At 41.6% G+C, this 19,592-nt stretch overlaps 1 protein-coding gene across 3 annotated transcripts in view; it reads left to right on the forward strand.

Annotated features, from left to right (window-relative positions):
- Positions 1–3,540: 3,540 nt before the first annotated feature.
- Positions 3,541–19,592, forward strand: part of SH3D19 (SH3 domain containing 19) — a 128,821-nt gene continuing 112,769 nt past the window's right edge. The window contains exon 1 of one of the 3 annotated variants that reach the window (XR_012803781.1): positions 3,541–4,358. Coding sequence is in view for 2 of the 3 variants with exons in the window: in XM_075613593.1 (XP_075469708.1) it covers positions 4,256–4,358 (103 nt within the window). In the remaining variant the exon portion in view is untranslated. The remainder of the gene's footprint in view (positions 4,359–19,592) is intronic. The other 2 variants (XM_075613593.1, XM_075613601.1) reach the window with 2 other exon arrangements.

Consider the following 19,592-nt stretch of genomic DNA (forward strand, 5'->3'; position numbering starts at 1 on the left):
CATTGTATTGTTCTACCTATGCTAATTTGTATGCTTACATGTTGCTAGGTAACACCCTCCATTTGCCGCCCTCTGCATGGCTCATTTGGTGTCAAATTTATGTATTTAAAGTGTGATTTTGACTTGGCGAGGTAACCCCTGGAGAAAGTCCCTTTGGGGACCGAAACGTCGGGCTCCTGTGTGTTATGGGTTAATAAACACCCTCTATGTTTGCATTTATTTTGTGTGTGTGTGTGAGAGAGAGAGAGAGAGAGAGAGAGAGAGAGAGAGAGAGAGAGAGAGAGAGAGAGAGAGAGAGAGAGAGAGAGAGAGAGAGAGAGAGAGAGAGAGAGATTAAAGATTATATCTTTATATCTATTATAAAGATGATTTATTAAAGATAATAAAGATAGGCACACCAATAAAAGGTATTTTAAAAGAAAATGTCTTTTATGGACTAAACATATTGGCTACCCTCTTGCAAAAGGCTCCAGAGTAGCCGAAACGTTGAGACGATAAAAGACAGTTTTTTGTATACTTTTTTTGTTGAATGCCAACTGCAGCATTGACCTGCCAAACAGCCAAAACCACACTCAGTATTACCCTCAAAAAACATAAGCACAAAAAATATCATTAATAAGAGACCAATAACTCTGTGTATCTACCCCTGGAGGACAAATCCAAGGTCTAAAAACCACTATTCATAAATAAAGGGAATACACCACCAGATAAGCAACACAGTTGCTATTCTCACTGCGGACACATTGATACATACTGTAGTATCAAGGCATGGATGCAGTTCAGCATTATTTCAATTGTATCCACTGAATTTCCGCCTATCCATCACTCATACTACTGGGGAGGTGTGCTGAGCACTAGGGCTCTTAAACACGCCGCCACCCACACGTGTTTGCCTGATAAGAGCACACAGCTAAAAATCAAACTGTGCTCATATGGAGAGGAGCACTCCTTCTTAAAGCGCTCAGTTATTTTGCGTCTATGAGTACCAGCTATTATCTGCTCTATAATACATTCATTTTAATTATGCCTATTAAAATTTGATTTTATTACTGTCAACTTTTCCTTGGTTTTTGAGGTGGTGTGCACCGTATGGGATCTGTGCACTCTCTGTACACCCTAGTACAATTTTGAAAACCTTTTTATTGTGCCTACCTTTATCTTTTAATATACAGTACGTGTGATACTTTGATAGCAGCACCCATTTGTGTTTTCCGGCTTTGGTTGGCCTTCCTCATCGCTCCCCTATAGGTTTTCGGTAGATCACGGTTGTAGGTCTGGGATATAGGTCATACTCTAGTACTGACTTTTTTGGCGAGTAGTGCGTTGGAAAAAATACAAAATAAATGAATTCCAGTACTCTGGTTTTACCTGATTATGTGTGCCCCAAATCCCCCCACATTGATATATATATATATATATATACAGTTGTGTGAAAAAGAAAGTACACCCTCTTTGAATACTATGGTTTTACATATCAGGACATAATAACAATCCTTTGTTCCTTAGCAGGTCTAAAACTTAGGTAAATACAACCTCAGATGAACAACAACACATGACATATTACACAGTCATGATTTATTTAACAAAAATAAAGCCAAAATGGAGAAGCCATGTGTGAAAAACTAAGTACACCTTATGATTCAATAGCTTGTAGAAGCACCTGCAGCAGCAATAACTTGGCGTAATCGTTTTCTGCATGACTTTATCAGTCTCTCACATTGTTGTGGAGGTATTTTGGCCTACTCTTCTTTACAACGTTGCTTCAGTTCATTGAGGTTTGCGGGCATTTGTTTAGCACAGCTCTCTTAAGGTCCCGCCAAAGCATTTCAATCGGGGTGAGGTCTGGACTTTGACTGGGCCATTGCAACACCTTGATTCTTTTCTTTTTCAGCCATTCTGTTGTAGATTTGCTGCTGGGCTTGGGATCATTGTCCTGTTGCATGACCCAATTTCGGCCAAGCTTTAGCTGTCGGACAGATGGCCTCACATTTGACTCTAGAATACTTTGGTATACAAAGGAGCTCATGGTCAACTCAATGACTGCAAGGTACCCAGGTCCTGTGGCTGCAAAACAAGCCCAAATTATCACCCCTCCACCACCGTACTTGACAGTTGGTAGGAGGTGTTTGTGCTGATATGCTGTGTTTTGGTTTTCACCAAACGTGGCGCTGTGAATTATGGCCAAACATCTCCACTTTGGTCTCGTCTGTCCAAAGGACATTGTTCCAGAAGTCTTGTGGGTTGTTCAGATCCAACTTTGCAAACTTAAGCCGTGCTGCCATGTTTTTTTTAGAAAGAAGAGGCTTTCTCCTGGCAACCCTTCCAAACAAACCATACTTGTTCAGTCTTTTTCTAATTGTATTGTCATGAACTTTAACATTTAACATGCTAACTGAGGTCTGTAGAGTCTGAGATGTAACTCTTGTTTTTTTTTGCAATTTCTCTGGGCATTGCACGGTCTGACCTTGGGGTGAATTTGCTGGGATGTCCACTCCTGGGAAGATTGCCAACTGTCTTAAATGTTTTCCACTTTTGAATAATCTTTCTCACTGTAGAATGATGGACTTTAAATTGTTTGAAAATTGCTTTATAACCCTTCCTAGATTGATGGGCAGCAACAATTGCTTCTCTAAGATCATTGCTGATGTCTTTCCTCCTTGGCATTGTGTTAACACACACCTGAAATCTCCAGACCAGCAAACTGCTAAAACTTCGGCTTTTATAGAGGTGGTCACACTTGCCGATGATCAATTAATCAAGGGCATTTGATTAGCAGCACCTGTCTGCTACTTAGCATCTTAATTCCTATGGAAGCAGTAAGGGTGTACTTAGTTTTTCACACATAGCTTCTCCATTTTGGCTTTATTTTTGTTAAATAAATCATGACACAGTGTAATATGTCATGTGTTGTTGTTCATCTGAGGTTGTATTTACCTCATTGTAAGACCTGCTAAGGAACAGATGATTGTTATTATGTCCTGATATGTAAAACCATAGAATTCAAAGAGGGTGTACTTTCTTTTTCACACAACTGTGTGTGTGTGTGTGTGTGTGTGTGTGTACAGTGTGTATATATATATATATATATATATATATATGTTAATACTCACAAGGGTTAATACTCACGCTCGCAAGCGCTCCCACTTTTCACCTCAGCAGTGGTCCCTCAAATGGACAGTATTTCCTCTACAGGACAAGTGTTACTACTCACACTCGCAAGCGCCTCACCCCTGACAAGCCTGAACCTGTCATAACACAATATATGGTATTTTTAGACCCAAGTTGTACTTTTTTAACCCCCGAAGCCCCAGGTGGATTAAAATACCTAATATCTCATGACATTATCATGACATATATATTTGCATACATGGCTCCCATTTTTCTGACAGATCTTGCCCTTCTCCCTTCAGTGCTGGAAATTACTGCCTTGTATCTTTAAGTATTCACTCCCCTAGCTCCCACTCCACAGGAGGAATATGCAAAGTCTTGCTCAGCATTTAATCCAGTGATATCCTCTGTGCAGGAGCAATGCATTAGCCTGGGTTCCTGCCAGGGCCCCACCAGCAGTGAAGAGGTTAGCTAGAGCCTCTCCACACATGTCTGCACCCATCTCCTTACTGCAGGTACCTCCTCCCTCTCCCCCGCCTTTTGTTTTACTATCACAAGGAATCAGAGAGAGAGAGAGCAATTTCCTGTTGACACCGGAATATTTACAAAGTGCAGGGGAGAAGGAGTAAAGAAAAGAAAAAAAAGCAAGCCTCGGCTTTTCTCTTGAAGTTGTATTTATTATTTACCCCCCTCCTCCCTAGAGCCCCAGCTTTGTGTCCCTCTGGGGGGGATTTGCAGACAGACAGTCCCTGCTGGATCCGTGTACACACAGCCCAAACTTTGTCCCCAGAGGGAGATGCTGCTGGGAGGACTACAGGGAGAGACAGACTGAGGACTGGAGAGGAAGAACAAGTGCCCACAGGCGACTGGGGAAAGGCTGATGGTGCTGCGGCTGCCTTTATTGTAGAGGGATCTTTGTCCTTTTTGTTGCATGCAGTGGGTGAGACCAGAGCACATTACTGCTGAAGAGATGCGGGAGGGAAGCGGTGCCTGCTGCGTGCTGCCCAGGTTTGCATAGAGCGAGCAGCACGTACAATCACACCTCGGCCCTGATCTGGGGCTGAGCACTCTGCTCTCCCACCGTGGTGGAGGAGTGGGGGATGCGTTTTTCTGAGCCCTCCATAACTGTCCGCGGTGTTGGTTGCTGATGGCTGAAGCCTGGCTGGAGGAAGAGGAGGAGGAGCTGAGAGAGCTCAGGGACAGGGCTGCGAACAGGAGGCACAGGAGATCCAACCTGAACCAAGCTGCAGGTAACTAGGTGCCAGGGGAAGGATGCAGTGCTGTGGCACGTTTACCTGAGCACATGCCAGCAAGAGTGACAAATAATCTCTACTGTCTGTGCATTGCTTAGCTTGTTGGGTAGGAAGAGGATCAGTGGGTATTATATTCCTATGTCTAGTGCTGACTGCGTAAATATATAAAATCTCCAATGGTTCTCTATTTAGTGTGTAACCAAAACATGGTTCGTTGTAGATATGTTGTATCTATACATTATATTGGGAGATGTACGTTTGTAAAATACATACACCTTAGGCCTCCTTACCTACCTACCTTAGGTAGGGAACGGGTGCGTGCTCGGCCGTGCTTTTCCTGGCCGGCTAGGTGCGCGTGCGTCTGGGGGCGCGGCTCCGACATCACGGAGGGCGTCTGAGAGCGAACTGCTCACGTGACGCGCTTGCGAGCAGCAAAATCAATTTTGCTTGCTCGTCAAGTGGCTGAGCGCAGAGCAAGCGCGCTCACGCTGGACACGTTGCGACAATGCACGTGGCCTGCGTGAGCTGGCGGACGCGCCTGCTCGGCACCACCCTGGACGAGGCCTAACATACAAATATTGCTACTACATAGTTGCAAAGAGCACTCTAGGGCTAAAAGTTTTTAAGACATTCAAACAGTATGAGATTGTAAGCTCTTTAGAGCGGGGATTCTTAACTAAGCATGGTATCGGGGCAAGTAAGAGTAAGGTGATCTTTGGTATAGAAAAGTGAGAGGAGTCAATATTTAGTGGGCCAGAGCTAGCAAAAGTAATTTAGGGATACAGTAATGCATTTAGAGGTTAATGCCTACTAGGGCCAAAGTGAACTAAAGTAGTGACATGTTTAAGGGGTCACTTCTGAGTCACTTTTGCCTTTTTGTCAAAATCCAACACCTATACAGTAAGTGTTTTTAGATTGTAGTGAGCTGAAATTCAGGATGAGTTTGCTTCCATCTGGCTAATTCCTTTGTCGGAATGTTTAACAGGAGTTTGCACAGGAAAGCTTTCCTTCCCCTTAAAGGAGCAATCCCTCCGGTATTGTAATATATATTTCAAGTTGAAAATATCATGGTTCTACTCCAGAGGAGAAGCCCCTGATTCCAATTATGTAAAAAAAAAATCATTGCAATTTCTCCTTAGCGGGATTTCTGCTTTACATGTATTGTCTCCAATAAGAACAGGATGGGGAAAGGGTAAAGAAACCACAGAAGCAACAACATCTTTGCCTGAAGCAGGGTTACAAAAGATGGATTTTACTGGAGACATTAGTCACGGTTCTGTGCTGACGCTGACCTGCTCCAGCAATGGTGTATGCCAGGGCTTTTCTACTGGCCTCCCTCGAAGGGCCTTCTTGTAGCCCTTGAACTCTCAGCTGCCCAAACAGCTAATGTGAAATTAGCAGGAGCAAAGTGCAATTGTTCACACTAAAACTCACTTGTACGTTAAGGTAATACACATATTTGTTACAGTTGTTAAACATACTTGCAAAATGTTGAAATATAATTTTCAAGTTTGGGAATATATCTAAAATAACTTTTTATAAGATCATGGCCTTTTTACTACTAACTGTTTTCAGAACTGGTTGAAGAGCCCTGTTGTGCAGTATGCCTCTGTCTGTCTACCTTTCACTGGTAACGTTTATTGTAACTTGGGCTAGATCAGGGGTGCGCAAACTTTTGCTCGCGCCCCCCTTTCTTACCTTGTACCCGGCGTCAAATGACAACGTGATGTCACTTGACCCCCGCGTCTTCAAATGGCGTGTCGCCGAAGACGAGAAAAGGCAAGTTGCCGAGGCCTCACACGATCCCCCGACATTTAATTTAAATGCCTTGGGGATGAGCGCGGGGCTACTGTAACCGGTGGCACCCCCTGCAAAATCTTGAGCCCACCAGTTTGCGCACCCCCTGTGCTAGATTCTGCAATGAAACAGTGTTGCAACAGGTATTTTCTGCAGCATCATCATTTCTTTAAGTAAAAACAAGCCTCCCCTTAAGGGGCACCGCAATACTTCAATCAATTGAAGAACAACTACACTTATATCTAAAAAATGAGAGAGAAAGGGAAAAGCCAGAAGGAAGAAATTGGTTGTACCCCGTGCCCCACGCAATGGAAAAGTCTGTATTTTCTGACCTCTGGTGGGATCGCGTTCCAAACCTCTGAAGCTGCTCACGAGAAAGGTTGATCATTACCTGCTAATAGACTTCATTTGTGGTTAATTAGGTAATATAGGAATTGAAGAATGGTATTCTGTGAAATCAAGCAACTTGCTGGTGTGTACAAAGTACACAAGCTTATTTGTTTTGTCCTGTCATTATCATAACTTGGTATGCGTGAATGGCCTTGGTGCTAGAATCCACAACAACAGACTGCAATATACTTAGCTGGTCTACGCCAGTGGTGAGTTTTTGACCGTTTCACTGCCGTGGAAGCTTGCAACACATTTCTGAGAGCAACCTACAATAAATTAGTTAAGCCGATCATAGTAATAGCATTTGTTGGCTCCTTCACCTTTTTTTACTCCAATGATCAATGTGAAATTAATCTGAATATCAATACTTAAAAAAATTAATTCAAATGATTATTATTACAAACTTGGCTTTCTTTCTAGTGACAGTTACAGAATTTAAAATATTTCCCGTAATATTTTTTCCGTTTGTTTGTTGCTTATGTTCCTATTTTCCTACCAGAGGGGCCTGTAAAACCATTCCAAAAAATAATACAATTAATTGCAGTGAGCAACTCCAGTAACTGGAACTGAACAGCATTCATAGTGTCTGCATAGTTTAGATATGTGAATAAGATATCTCTAGCACTGCACAATATCGCCTACACACCCCCAGATTCCAGAGATATTAGAATTAAAGTTTCACAGTGATTGCTCTTTTTTTTTTTTTAACCTAAAATGAATTATTTGTGATGTATTATCCACGCTTTACTGCTTTTTTTGGGGGGGGGGAGGGGAGGTGGATTGTTCTTAATATAACCTTAACCAGATGGTCCCTCAGCCAATCCACAAGCTGAATTCTTTCTGGTGGACACAATATGGCCACCCGGGTCAGCCTTGCTTTGGTGGCCAATTGAATGTTGCTTTGTCATCGAAAGAGGATGTTGCGACTTTCTCTTCGCCCCCATGTGGCTATATTTGTAGGGGTTTTTTTGTGTGGCAAACGCCGGCATAAAAAAAGTACAAATATCTTGGGAACTGGGTGGTCAGATCAGCACTGGGGGACACCCTGGTTTAGCTACGTCTAAAACAAGAAAAAACAGGACCACTGTTTTTATGCTAGGCGTTTTTTAGTCTACAGCACACTGAAACATCCTTACTGATTCTAATATCACCACCTTCGGTTTACAGCTAATGTTACAACTTCTCTCTCTTGTTCCTGTTGCGCAAAACCCACCATTGAGCTACATTTTGCCTTCCAAGCTCCAAGCCCCACACACTTTGTGACAGTAATGCCATCTTCTTGCACGTGAACTTCCTTTCATCCATCTTCTTTAACTATGCATATGTAGTCCGCTAGGGAAGGATATGGCATATTCTTTACTGTATATGATAGGCCTCTGATCTTTCGGGTTGGGTAGTTTTAAGAGTCCAAATTTTCTTCAAATGGTCAGGGGAGCGCCAATGTTCTCATTGAAGTCATGAAGGAAACAATAAAAGACAACATGGTGTGGTACAATTTCAACCACAATGATATAGGTAAGTGTTAGACAATTGCACTCACACTTTTCTCCTTCTTAATAAAGCAGTACAGAGACGCTTCTCTCTCTGATTAGAGCAGTGGATCAGGATTCCTGAAGAAGTCGTACCAACGAAACGCGTTGAATCAGATTGCTTTCGTGACGCAAAGTCCTGGCAGACGGGGATTCCTCCACACAGCCCTTCCGCCCTCAACTTCACCCAAATCGGAAGTGATGTAGATGAGAGCCGAGACGCGGAAGTAAGCTTCACAGCTTGTGTACCGGCCAAACACAAACGGAGAGGAGTCGGGATTTCGTACCACGAAAAGATGTAATGTACAAAATGGGAGTGTACATCCATATGTGCTTTTAATGTTCTATCTTTGAATACAATATTGAGATATACTGCGCAATTTAGTATTTCTTTAGATATATACAACGGATGGGAAGGATTCTAGTACCAAAGGGGTTCCATGTGCGAAGTTCCTGATCCACTGCTCTAATCAGAGAGAGAAGCGTCTCTGTACTGCTTTATTAAGAAGGAGAAAAGTGTGAGTGCAATTGTCTAACACTTGCATATATCATTCTGGTTGAAATTGTACCACACCATGTTGTTTTTTATTGTTTCTTTCATTACTTCGATGTGAACATTGGTGCTCCCCTGATCATTTGAAGAAAATTTGGATTCACCAGCCTAGAGAACAGTCTTTTAAGGGTTTCTCGAGCCGCTTTTCAATTGGCACTATGCACTGGGTGGTGTAGAGGATTTTTTTTTAATAAATTTCATATGTCACCATTTATTACATTTTTCTAATTGATCACAGTTCACGTTATTATATAAAGTCACAATTATATTGATTATGTATTTTTTGCACACATTGGGACTAAGTAAGCGCTGGGAAACATTTTTTTTTTTCTGGTATTAGTTTTAAGAGTGCTAGAAACCACTTCTACATTTTCCAACATCGTGTACATTTCAGCAGGCCCAGCCCTGACTGAAAGCCTATTTCTGTGGTTCTCTAAGTTGAAGGTGATTACTTCCTTTATAACTACAGTATGTCAGTATCTCCGCTGTGAGACAAGACTACATATGTAAATGCGATGACAAGCTCACAGATCAGGTTAGTCTCTTTTTAAAAAGTGCACACCCTACCTGATAAAAGGCATGAGTCATGTCAGGACTCTGTGTAGACATGAAATGTAATACCATATACCTGCTTTAGAAAATAGACCGGAATGTTTTGGCTTTATTTATCTCTACACCCCACGTATTTTGAAGTCCGTATAGAAACCGCAGGGGGGCTCAACTCCAGTCCTCAAGCCCCCCCAACAGGTCAGGTTTTCAGGATGTCCCAGCTTCAGCACAGGTGGCTTATTCAAAGATTGAGCCCCTGATTGGGCCTCCTGTCCTGAAGCAGGGAAATCTTGAAAATCTGACGTGGTGGGGGGGCTTGAGGACTGGAGTTGAGGACCCTTGGATAGAGGACAGGATGTGTAGATTTAGTATAAAGATGCTTGTTTTCCACAAACACTATATTATTGTAGTAGGGCATTATGGGCAGGTTGGACCTCTTCTGAGATTCTTTTTCTCTTCGATGTAAGTAAATTCAGTGGATTGAGAATTTTAAATCTGGACAGCAGTCGAGGTATGTCATTATTTACCACAGGTCTACTTATACCTTCATACAGTATATACAATTCAATTTTGGATTTGGGATATACTTTTAGCCAGCAGATCTGTTTACTATGCAAATACTATTTAGCATAAACCATGTTTTTAAAATAGAAGCCATTTTGGAATGGTTCCAAAATATGGATAAATGTGTTGAAAATACATTAATCTTGTAGAAAGTAAACTCATTTTTTCTTAAACTTTTCTGGGCCTCCATCAAAAGCACCCAACATATTGTTCTATACTCTGTGTTAATGATGCTTCTAAATTAGACGTTGTAATATCTCGACCTGGACTTGGAGTACTTTCCAAAAATTCTATAGACCTCTTGCCAGAAAATAAAAAGAAATTAGAAAGGAAGGTGATTTTAATGCAATGGTTGTGGGGCTCAACACAATTGTATTAACTGCACCACTAAACTAACTTATTTGTGAAATCTTACCAGTTACCTGTTTTTGATAAACAATAAACATAATATAGTTACAAATTGTGTAATTCATTAAATATTGAAAACAATGGGGTGTGTGTATGTATACACAAACTTACAATATACATTACGTCATCATCACGCTACCACGAGCGGCTTGTGTATCAAGAACCTTGCGCTATTCACAGTGGTTTGAGTGATACATTTATTGAACTGCACTATATTGCTAATATTTGCACGGCTACTCGCTTCCCTTGGAGGATTCTACTCAAGGATGTTATTGCTTTATAATGGCTGCTGGAATCCTAGGTGATGATCCCCTGTCGTGGCAATTGAAAAGTTCAAGATGAGTATCATCTCTCTGAGTTAGATTATCTGTAAATGCGCATGTCATAGCTACACTTGTGAGTGTGCTATTTTACACCTATTTTTGAATAAATGTCTGCACAAAATTATGCTATGTGGGACGTGCCTCTGCTTTTTTTTTATACTATATATATATATATACACACACACACACACACACACCTTTTCTAAAATAAATACATTTAAAAAAAAATTATATATATATATATATATATATATATATATATATATATATATTTTTTTTTTTAATTTATTTATTTTAGAAAAGGTGTGTGTGTGTGTGTTTCATTAAAGGCACATTACCACTGAGTGAGTCCAAAATGAAATGACTATATTCCTTCATACATATCAGAAAATTAAATTTCCCTGTAACATTTTTATTTTTTCCGTTCGGAGTCCAAGCGAGCGAATACCATTGTTGCAGCGTCACTGTACCATGTTCGGTGACATTTGGTAGTTCAAAAAAAGTGGGCTTAGTGTGAGACGGGATGATCAAATTTAGAAGTATATTAAAGCATATAAACTCTCAGTACAAGATCAGCACTTTTAGTGCATTGTTTTTGAGTTGGTTGTAGGCCATTCTAGAACCGACTAAAGTAAAGGTAATAAATTATATATTTACTCTTATTTTGCGTTTAGTATGGTCTAACTAGCATTGCCTGCCCACAAGTGGATCTTTAGGGATAAAATATTGGATAGATTGATCGATGGCCCATAGTTTTGTATAATGAATTTAAGTACTTGTTTACAATAGTAAACTTTGAAGTAATTTGTAAGTCTTCTGAAGGTAGGACATGGAACAAACACAGCCTGGTGATGAGTGGAGATTAAAATGGTTGTGGATAAATTTCATGGTCAACCTTTTGCAAACTCTACAATTTTCTTGTAAAGTGCTGGCAACATGGCTACGGGAAGGCTGTCAGAGACCGTGTGTGCGACACCTGTGAGTTCACTTTGTAGATTCACAAGTGCTTTCATCTTCCGAAACAGCCTGACACTCTGGAAAGTAATGCAACACACATCTAAACCCTCCGTACTGCTTTACGATCTGCAATTCATAAAAAGTACTCGCCTTTTTCTATTTCTTAAGTCATAAAATGCTTCTTTCTTTTTTCTCGAATGAAGATTCTGTCTTTTTTGGAAGCAGTTTATAACCTTTGATGTGATGTTTAAAAAGTCATCTGTTTACTATTTGATGCAGTTTTAATAGGATAACATTTTAAAGTCCTCTTCCCCCTCCCCCCTGGTTTACAAGTACAGTATCTTACATTGAAGTAGGGGTTTGTTTGACAGGTTTTATTTAAAGCGGATCTCTCTGAAGTATCTATTTCGCACAAATTAAATGTTTCCTTTAAGTAGCACTCGCATGCTCAATTATTATTATCATTTTTTTTAATTACACTACCGGCACCCAATGCAGGAGCACACCAGTGGAAAACATCTGTAAAATGTAGTGTGCCACTTACTGATTATCTGTTGATACCACCCAATATTTTTTTTTAACTGGCGAGAAGGGATATACTTGCTTATCCGTGAGTCTTCTGCTATTAAGAATAGTGTGGTTCCACTGGCACAGGTGAGTGCTAAAAAAAATCATGGAATAGTTATAAAAATGTGAAATAAACACTTAAAAACAACACATTTGTTATTGTGTTGGATTGCTTCTTTTGTAAATAGGTGAACACAGACACATTTGAGAAGTGCTGTTCGTAGCAAGTTTCCCGTTTCAATAATACTGCCAAGTCTCATTGCATCTTGCTCAGGTTTTTGGCAGACACTTCAAGGTGAGACGAGGTCACTCTAAGTTAGCCGTTCTATTTCACAGTTTCTATAGTTGTACAGTCTGGTTCAGATGCTTTTATTTTTTGGGAGGCATTTTCATGCTTCTCTGGATGCTGTTTACAATGACTACTTCTTCCCTCATTTCTTCCACCTTTTGCTCACCTGTGTGGCCTACATATAATCCTCTATTTTTCAGCACTATTGTCCTCTTCATTCTGCTTTCTCCTTGTGGAGGAGTACATTGCTTTTTTGCTTGTACTTTTACTTGATATTGTTACTTTCTTTCCCATTTCTTTATCGTTTTGCTCTGGCCTCATACACTTGTCATACCTAACTAATATATTATTATTTATTATTATTACTACGTACATAGTTTATAAAGCTCAAAGTGCTTAAAAGTACCTGTATTCGCTCAAAACTGAAATTGAGATAACGGAACCCCATAAATGTACAATACACTTTAAAAGCATTCCTGAATTTTTATTTGATAACCTTACAACATTGAGGAATGCAGCAATTAACCCACTGCTCTAGTTCCTGAGCTTCTGCCAATTCTCCCCCACACCTCCATTCAACTTCATAACTGTTGACTGTTAGTACTAGCTCCGTAATGCAGGAACATTCCTGCCCACCAAGCCTCACTTATTTGTAGGATGTGAAAATGCACTATAATATAATGCCTGACACTGCACTAGCCAAAAATTGTATTACCGATTGTGTGGTAGAAACCTTTTCTACAAAGTGAACTCACAGGTGTCGCACACACGGTCTCTAACAGCCTTCCTGTAGCCATGTTGCCAGCACTTTACAAGAAGTAGAAACCTTTTCCAGCTTCACATTGCAAAAGTCAGTATAACCAGCCTCACACGGATGAGACCCAAATGGTTGAAACAGCTGTTTTGTGGGTAGGTTCACTGGCTATGCACTTCTTTAACCCCGGCTGTGATGAAAAGCTGTGTAATACGGCATGCATAAGATTATAGGGGTCCATGTTACAATGGACATTAAGCAAAAGGTGTGCTCGTTTGCATGTCATTTCCCAGAATCCCTGGCTGCAGTGGAAGGCACTGTATGCTTGGAGATAATAGTGAAAAGAAGGGTTGCAGACCTGTCTGAGATGTGAATATGCTCACAAGTGATGGCAAATACAAATATTAGCTAAGTAAATTACAGTGTGCAAACCCCAATAACTATTTGAAATGCTTAAGATACAATCGCACCTCTGCGTTGTCTAATTTTGTCTTCTCCTTCCTTTACCAAATTCCTTCTCCCTGCTCTTTTTCCCCCTGCACCCCGTATCCCTTCTCTTAACCTCTGCCCCTTGAATCGTGTCTGCCCTCACTCCCCCATCAGACCATGCACTCCATACAACCTCTGCCTTCCCGCAACCTCGTTCTTCCTCTGCCCAACTACACGTCATTGTCCATTACTTTTTCTTTTTTCCAGTTACAAAAAATCTTTTATATTTTGATGGCATATACATTGTATGTAATACAAGACGATGTAACATGTTCTAAAACAAAAGTCACAGCCATGCTATTTTCAAGCACATAGGATAGATCAAGCTGGATCTTTACTGCATAAGAAATAAGAAAAATAAGAATCAGGGCTTTGCAATTCTTAAAGTGTTGGAATCCACTAACGCGAAGTATATTTTTCACTGAATGGTTTTCACAACCCACTTGCTGATGAACATTATCCTTCACAGAACAATAAAATCCTATCCCATTTTTCATTGTGTTGCAGTGCAGGTAGTATTGAGAAATGTAACTACAATGCATTCCTTTGTGGTTACTTTGGCTTATTTCTTGTTACCCGCAGGGCACATTAAGAATATTTCTGTTACAAGGTGGTGTTTTTGTGTACAGTAAGATCAACATTTCCATCTTTGCTCACCAATGTCGGAACACGTCACAGAAATGACATATAAACGTACGAATACAGCAAAATATATTCTGCACTCTAATTTGTTTTATGCCTTCTTAGAAATAGTATGATAAATACCCAGATCTCCCTGTATTGTAAAGAACCTCTTTAGAAAGAATACAAATATACCATATGTTGTGTGCATACACACGTGTGTGTGTGTGTGTGTGTGTGTGTATGTATGTATGTATGTATGTATGTATATATATATAAATTATACGCGCGCGCCCTGGAATGGAGTCTTACCAGATGTGTCTGCTTACGATCGATTTGCTTTTAGGTTGTGGTCCTTGTTTAGTTTTGCCCTTTTAGCTTGTGATGGGATAATAATATTACATGGCGCCAACATATTCTGCAGAACAGTACCATGTGAGAGGATGAAAACAAAATCTAAAATACATACAGGTTAAAGGTTTTTTTTTTTTTTTTTTTAATACAGAATTGAAGAAGGGGGTCTCTGAAGCTGAACCCCATTAGTTTCAGCTCCGGGGACCCCCTGCTTCTGAAAATAATTGGCTCTGTTGGGGGGGGAGGGTGCTGGTAGCCATTCTGGGGTTCACTATATGTCTGCAATTCAAAGCGGCTGGGCTCTGTGGGCCAATAGGAAGCTGTGACGTCGTCAGTTATGACTTTGACAATTTATTAAACAATCATAACAATACATGAAAGACAAGTGACAGGCAGGCGCACTGAGGGACAATAAACACTTTAATATTAAAAAATGATGATAGGACAATAGACAACCAAAATCTATTGATTGGGTTAAAATAATCAAAAAACGAGGGTAAACAGTGTTAGAATAACTGGTTAGACACCAGTACAAGCGGAGGAATATAGCAGGTCAATGCTAGTTCATATTAGAACTACAGAAGGGGTCCCGACCGATCTGAGTAGGAGGGAAGTGAAGTGTAGAGACCCGCCACCTCCGACTGCAAAACTCTACAGGAACAGTCACATGTGACCTCTACGCGTTTCGCACGTAGTGCTTCGTCAGGCGATCAATCATAACAATACATCATTCAACCTATTACATCAAGGGTGTGCGTAAACTTTTCAGTCTGCGCCCCCCCCCCCCCACCTTACCATGTCTCTGGCGTCAAATGATGCTGCGGGGTCATGTGACATCACGTTGCCATGGCACGTGACTTCACACACCATTTGATGACGTGCTGCCATGGCTACTCGTTGCCCAACACCATCAGGAACAAGGGAACTTACAGAGGCCTTGCGCAGTCCTTTGACATTTAATTTCAATGCCTTTGGGGAAGAGCACGGGGTCTCTGTAAGCAACGCGCCCCCACGTCAGAAAATCTTGTGCCCCCACCCAGAAAATCTTGCGCCCCCCAATTTGCTCACCCCTGAATTACATAATGAAGTTAACTTTTCGTCTCCCAGCCAGAGAAATATTTCATAAACAGTGGCTCTGCCTCCCAGCAATTAACCTACATTACCCTCGGAACCAAACCAACAATGTAACCATTCCTGAGACCGAACTCAGAAATAACCCACCAGTAATGTAACCAGTCCTGAGCCCATGTCACAAATAATCCACCAACATCTACCAATGTAACCTCGGACTACACTGGGCTCTGGGGAGAGCTCCATTTTAACCTCCCAACACTTTTATTCACAACAAAATATTTCAAATGAAGCACTGGAGTTGAAAAATAATAGCATTTGGACGGGGCAAAAAGATCTCTTGAAGTAATTTTTTTTAAATGAAAATGGCAATCAAATCGGACTGCTACTTTAAAAGGAAACCCAGCAGACATATTGGAAGACGTTCTTCCTCCCAAACCTGGCCCTATTTCCTCCTTCCACATTACTGTTGGAAGCAGGATCATTCACCCAGTAGCCCAAGCACGCTGCCTAGGGGTCACACTCGACTCCTCTCTCACATTCAAAAGGTAGAAAAGAACTGTAGTTTTTTCCTCTACAATATTACAAAGATAAACCCTTTCCTCTGTTGCTCAACTGCAAAAACTCTGACACAGACCCTCATTCTCTCCCGTTTCGATTACTGTAACCTCCTGCTGTCCGGCCTTCCTGCCTCACACCTGTTTCTCTTACAATCTATCCTAAACGCTGCTGCCAGAATCACTCTACTCTTTCCTAAATCTGTCTCGGCATTTCCCCTGCTGAAATCTCCTGGTTTTCTATCAAATCCCGCATCTCACACTCCATTCTCCTCCTCACTTTTAAAACCTTACACTCTTCTGCTCCTCACATCTCAGCCCTAATTTCTCGCTATACACCATCCTGACTCTTGCGTTCTGCTCAAGAATGTTTTCTCTCTACCCCTTTGTATCTAAAGCACCCACCAGCCTTAAACCTTTCTCACGGACTTCCCCACACGTCTGGAATGCCCTTCCCCTCAATATCCGACTAGCACCCTCTCTATCCACATTTAAAACCCACCTCAAAACACAACTGCTTAAGGAAGCATATGAGTAGCTCCATGGCTGATAATTAACACCTCATACATAAACCTTGGCCCCTTGCAGACACACTTGCCAGAATGCCCTCCTACTGTCTCTGTACATTCTTCCTACCTACCAATTAGATTGTAAGCTCTTCGGAGCAGGGACTCCTATTCCTAAATGTTACTTTTATGCCTGAAGCACTTCTCCTTCCCTTTATGTGTTATTTATATTATGTGTAGCCAGGTTCCCCAGGTTTACCCTCACCTCCTCTGTAGTGGGAGAGTCAGGGAAGGCTGCAAAGTGTGCAGGGAGTGCTCCGGTGCATAGGAGGCTCCGCGGCGGCCTGAGTGTTCAGGGCGCCGCCGTTTTGGTACTCGCGCATGCGCAGCGAGCCCCGTAGGCGACGGCGACAGAAGAGAGGTCGCACATGCGCAGTGAGTGGCTGCGGTAGCGCACGGACCAACCAGAGGAGGTCTAGAGCAGGGAACTACAAGTCCCATGAGCCTCAGCCAGACCAGGTGACGCCAGGGAGCCAATAGGGTAACAGGAACTTGGCAGGAAGAGGATATGAGGTTGCGCAGGGGAGCATGCTAGTCAGAGAAGACCAGGAAGGGGAAGAGGTAGGAGCTCCAGGTGTAGAGAGGCAAGTAGCCTCTACACTAGGCCCGAATACCGCCAGGCCCAGATAGGCCCCTGAGTCCCAGTGAACTTGTTGTCAATGTAGGGACAGGCCCTAGAATAGGAACTTGCCCTGTTAGTGTGTCTAGTTAGGGACACAGAGTTGCTGCCGAATTGCATCAGAGGTTTGGGACCAGACCTATACAAAGACAAGATCAGCCATCTGGGTGGGATCGCCCCGGATGACCCCATCGACGGTGTCACGGGAACTTGTAAGAGGCCTATATTATACACCAAAACACCTGGGTTGAACTGAACACGGCTGAGATATGATAAAATATAATTTATTCCTTGAAAAAGGTGAACACACAAGATATACAAATAACAGGCAAAATATACACTTACTTAAAGGGTTTGGACAAGAAAGCCATCAGGATACAGGATTGACAATTTCATCCATAATACATGTTCAGATGTAGACATCACGAAAAGCACAAAAGACAATAGCCATAGGCTGAGCCTTGTTTATATACAATTATTTCCCATTGAACACAACCTAAACCCAGCCCCTCTCATAAATCAGTGGTGAGGTTGACAGTTTTCCCCAGAGTAAAACTCCTCCCACCCAAGGACGTTTAAAAACTGCTTTTCCTATCTAAATAACTTCATAACTTCAGTTCAGTAGTACTTACTGGCACGCAAGACATATTAATACATTCCGGCACGCATGACGCTCCCAATAAGACTAAATATAACCGTGTAATACTAAAATTAAGAGAGAGATTAATATCTGTCTCTTAGTACCTGCTAGACATCATGTGTCTGTAATCATTATTTGCGAATGTGTCCCACGAATACACACATGTAGCTTTTAGCATGTTCAGCCGAGGACATCTCATAATATTCTTATATTTAATAAGTTCACTCATTCTGATATCTTCTTCTGTAGCCGCACCCCTGGCCCATAAACCCCTTGTCAAGAAATGCTTTGAAGCTGGGCCTCCTGCGTAGAGAACGTTTGTCACAGGTGCTATATTTCACACCCAATGCTCCAGACCTGGGTCCTAGCTGTCTCTACCAGCAATATACCCTTGGCCTGCAAATTAGGTATTAACATACTGTACACTAAACCCCCTCTGTACTTTTCACACCCACTTCAATCAAGTCTTTTGAAGCCCAGATATTTCTGAAAAGACACCACACATATTTGTATTTTCCTAAAACTGTAGCTCATTAACCCCTTAAGCCTCCCGCATCAACCCCAGTGTATGTGTTGGTGCAAACACTGGGATGAGACAATACATTTTTACAGGGGAATAAACAGTTGGATTCTGAAGTAAGGTAAAAACACAATTCTGGACCCCAATCCAGTTAACCCCTTGCTTCCCCAGTGAGAGCAGGGGGTTGCCAAATGGGGTGTAACCCCTTTAATACCAGGCCAAACCCACTTTACCATGACAGACGGGTCCCTGTCATCAGATCCTTTGCGAAGATTGTTTGTAGGCCCGAGCACAGGAGCGCTCGGCAGGTAATATCTACTAAAGTGCACCAATTGTAACATTGCTCATCTTAGTGGCTGCGCAGTCACACACACACACACACACACACACACACACACACACACATTTGGGGATTGCAGTGTGGGACATTGGACACGGTGTGGGGGTAACACGTTGAAGGGTCGCGTCCTGCGAGACACGTTATCTATTGTGTCTCATCAAGGAGGAATACTGACAAGTTATGATACATACATGGTTATGGTTACCGCTAGTAAAGCTACTGTTTCTTTTACATGCTGTGTGAGTAGTATTGTGTTATTGTCCTGCGAGGAACAACTCCCGCTCTGCTGGGAGCCATCGCAGGTGGATGCGCTGCATTTGGTAAGAGATCATTTATTCATATACATTGCCCCAGGCTCTCCGTGGCAGAGGCTTAGGCCCTGCAAGGCAACAGGTTACACAACATTGGTAGTTATACTGTACCCAGTAGGAAACAGGGCTACATATGTTATTTATATGGTTGTCACGTGCATTACTGCTATGAAGCAAGCGCTACGTACATTAATGGCGCGATATAAATAAAGACATGCATACATACAAAGAAAAGAAAGAAAGCTCCCTAATAGCCGCACAAGAGAACACCTATACCTATATTAAAAATTACTATTTATTAATAAATGATTAAAATATATTTATTGCAGCAAAAAACTAACGTGAACCAAAGTGATTAAAATAAATTAAAAACGGAGGAGGTAACTGTATGCCTAGTTCAAACTAACAGTGTATGCTAGGAATAACTATTTTAGAATGTCCCACTGCTATATGATTATACTAA

The sequence above is a fragment of the Ascaphus truei genome, chromosome 1, assembly GCF_040206685.1.
Source record: "Ascaphus truei isolate aAscTru1 chromosome 1, aAscTru1.hap1, whole genome shotgun sequence".
Lineage (NCBI taxonomy): Eukaryota > Metazoa > Chordata > Amphibia > Anura > Ascaphidae > Ascaphus > Ascaphus truei.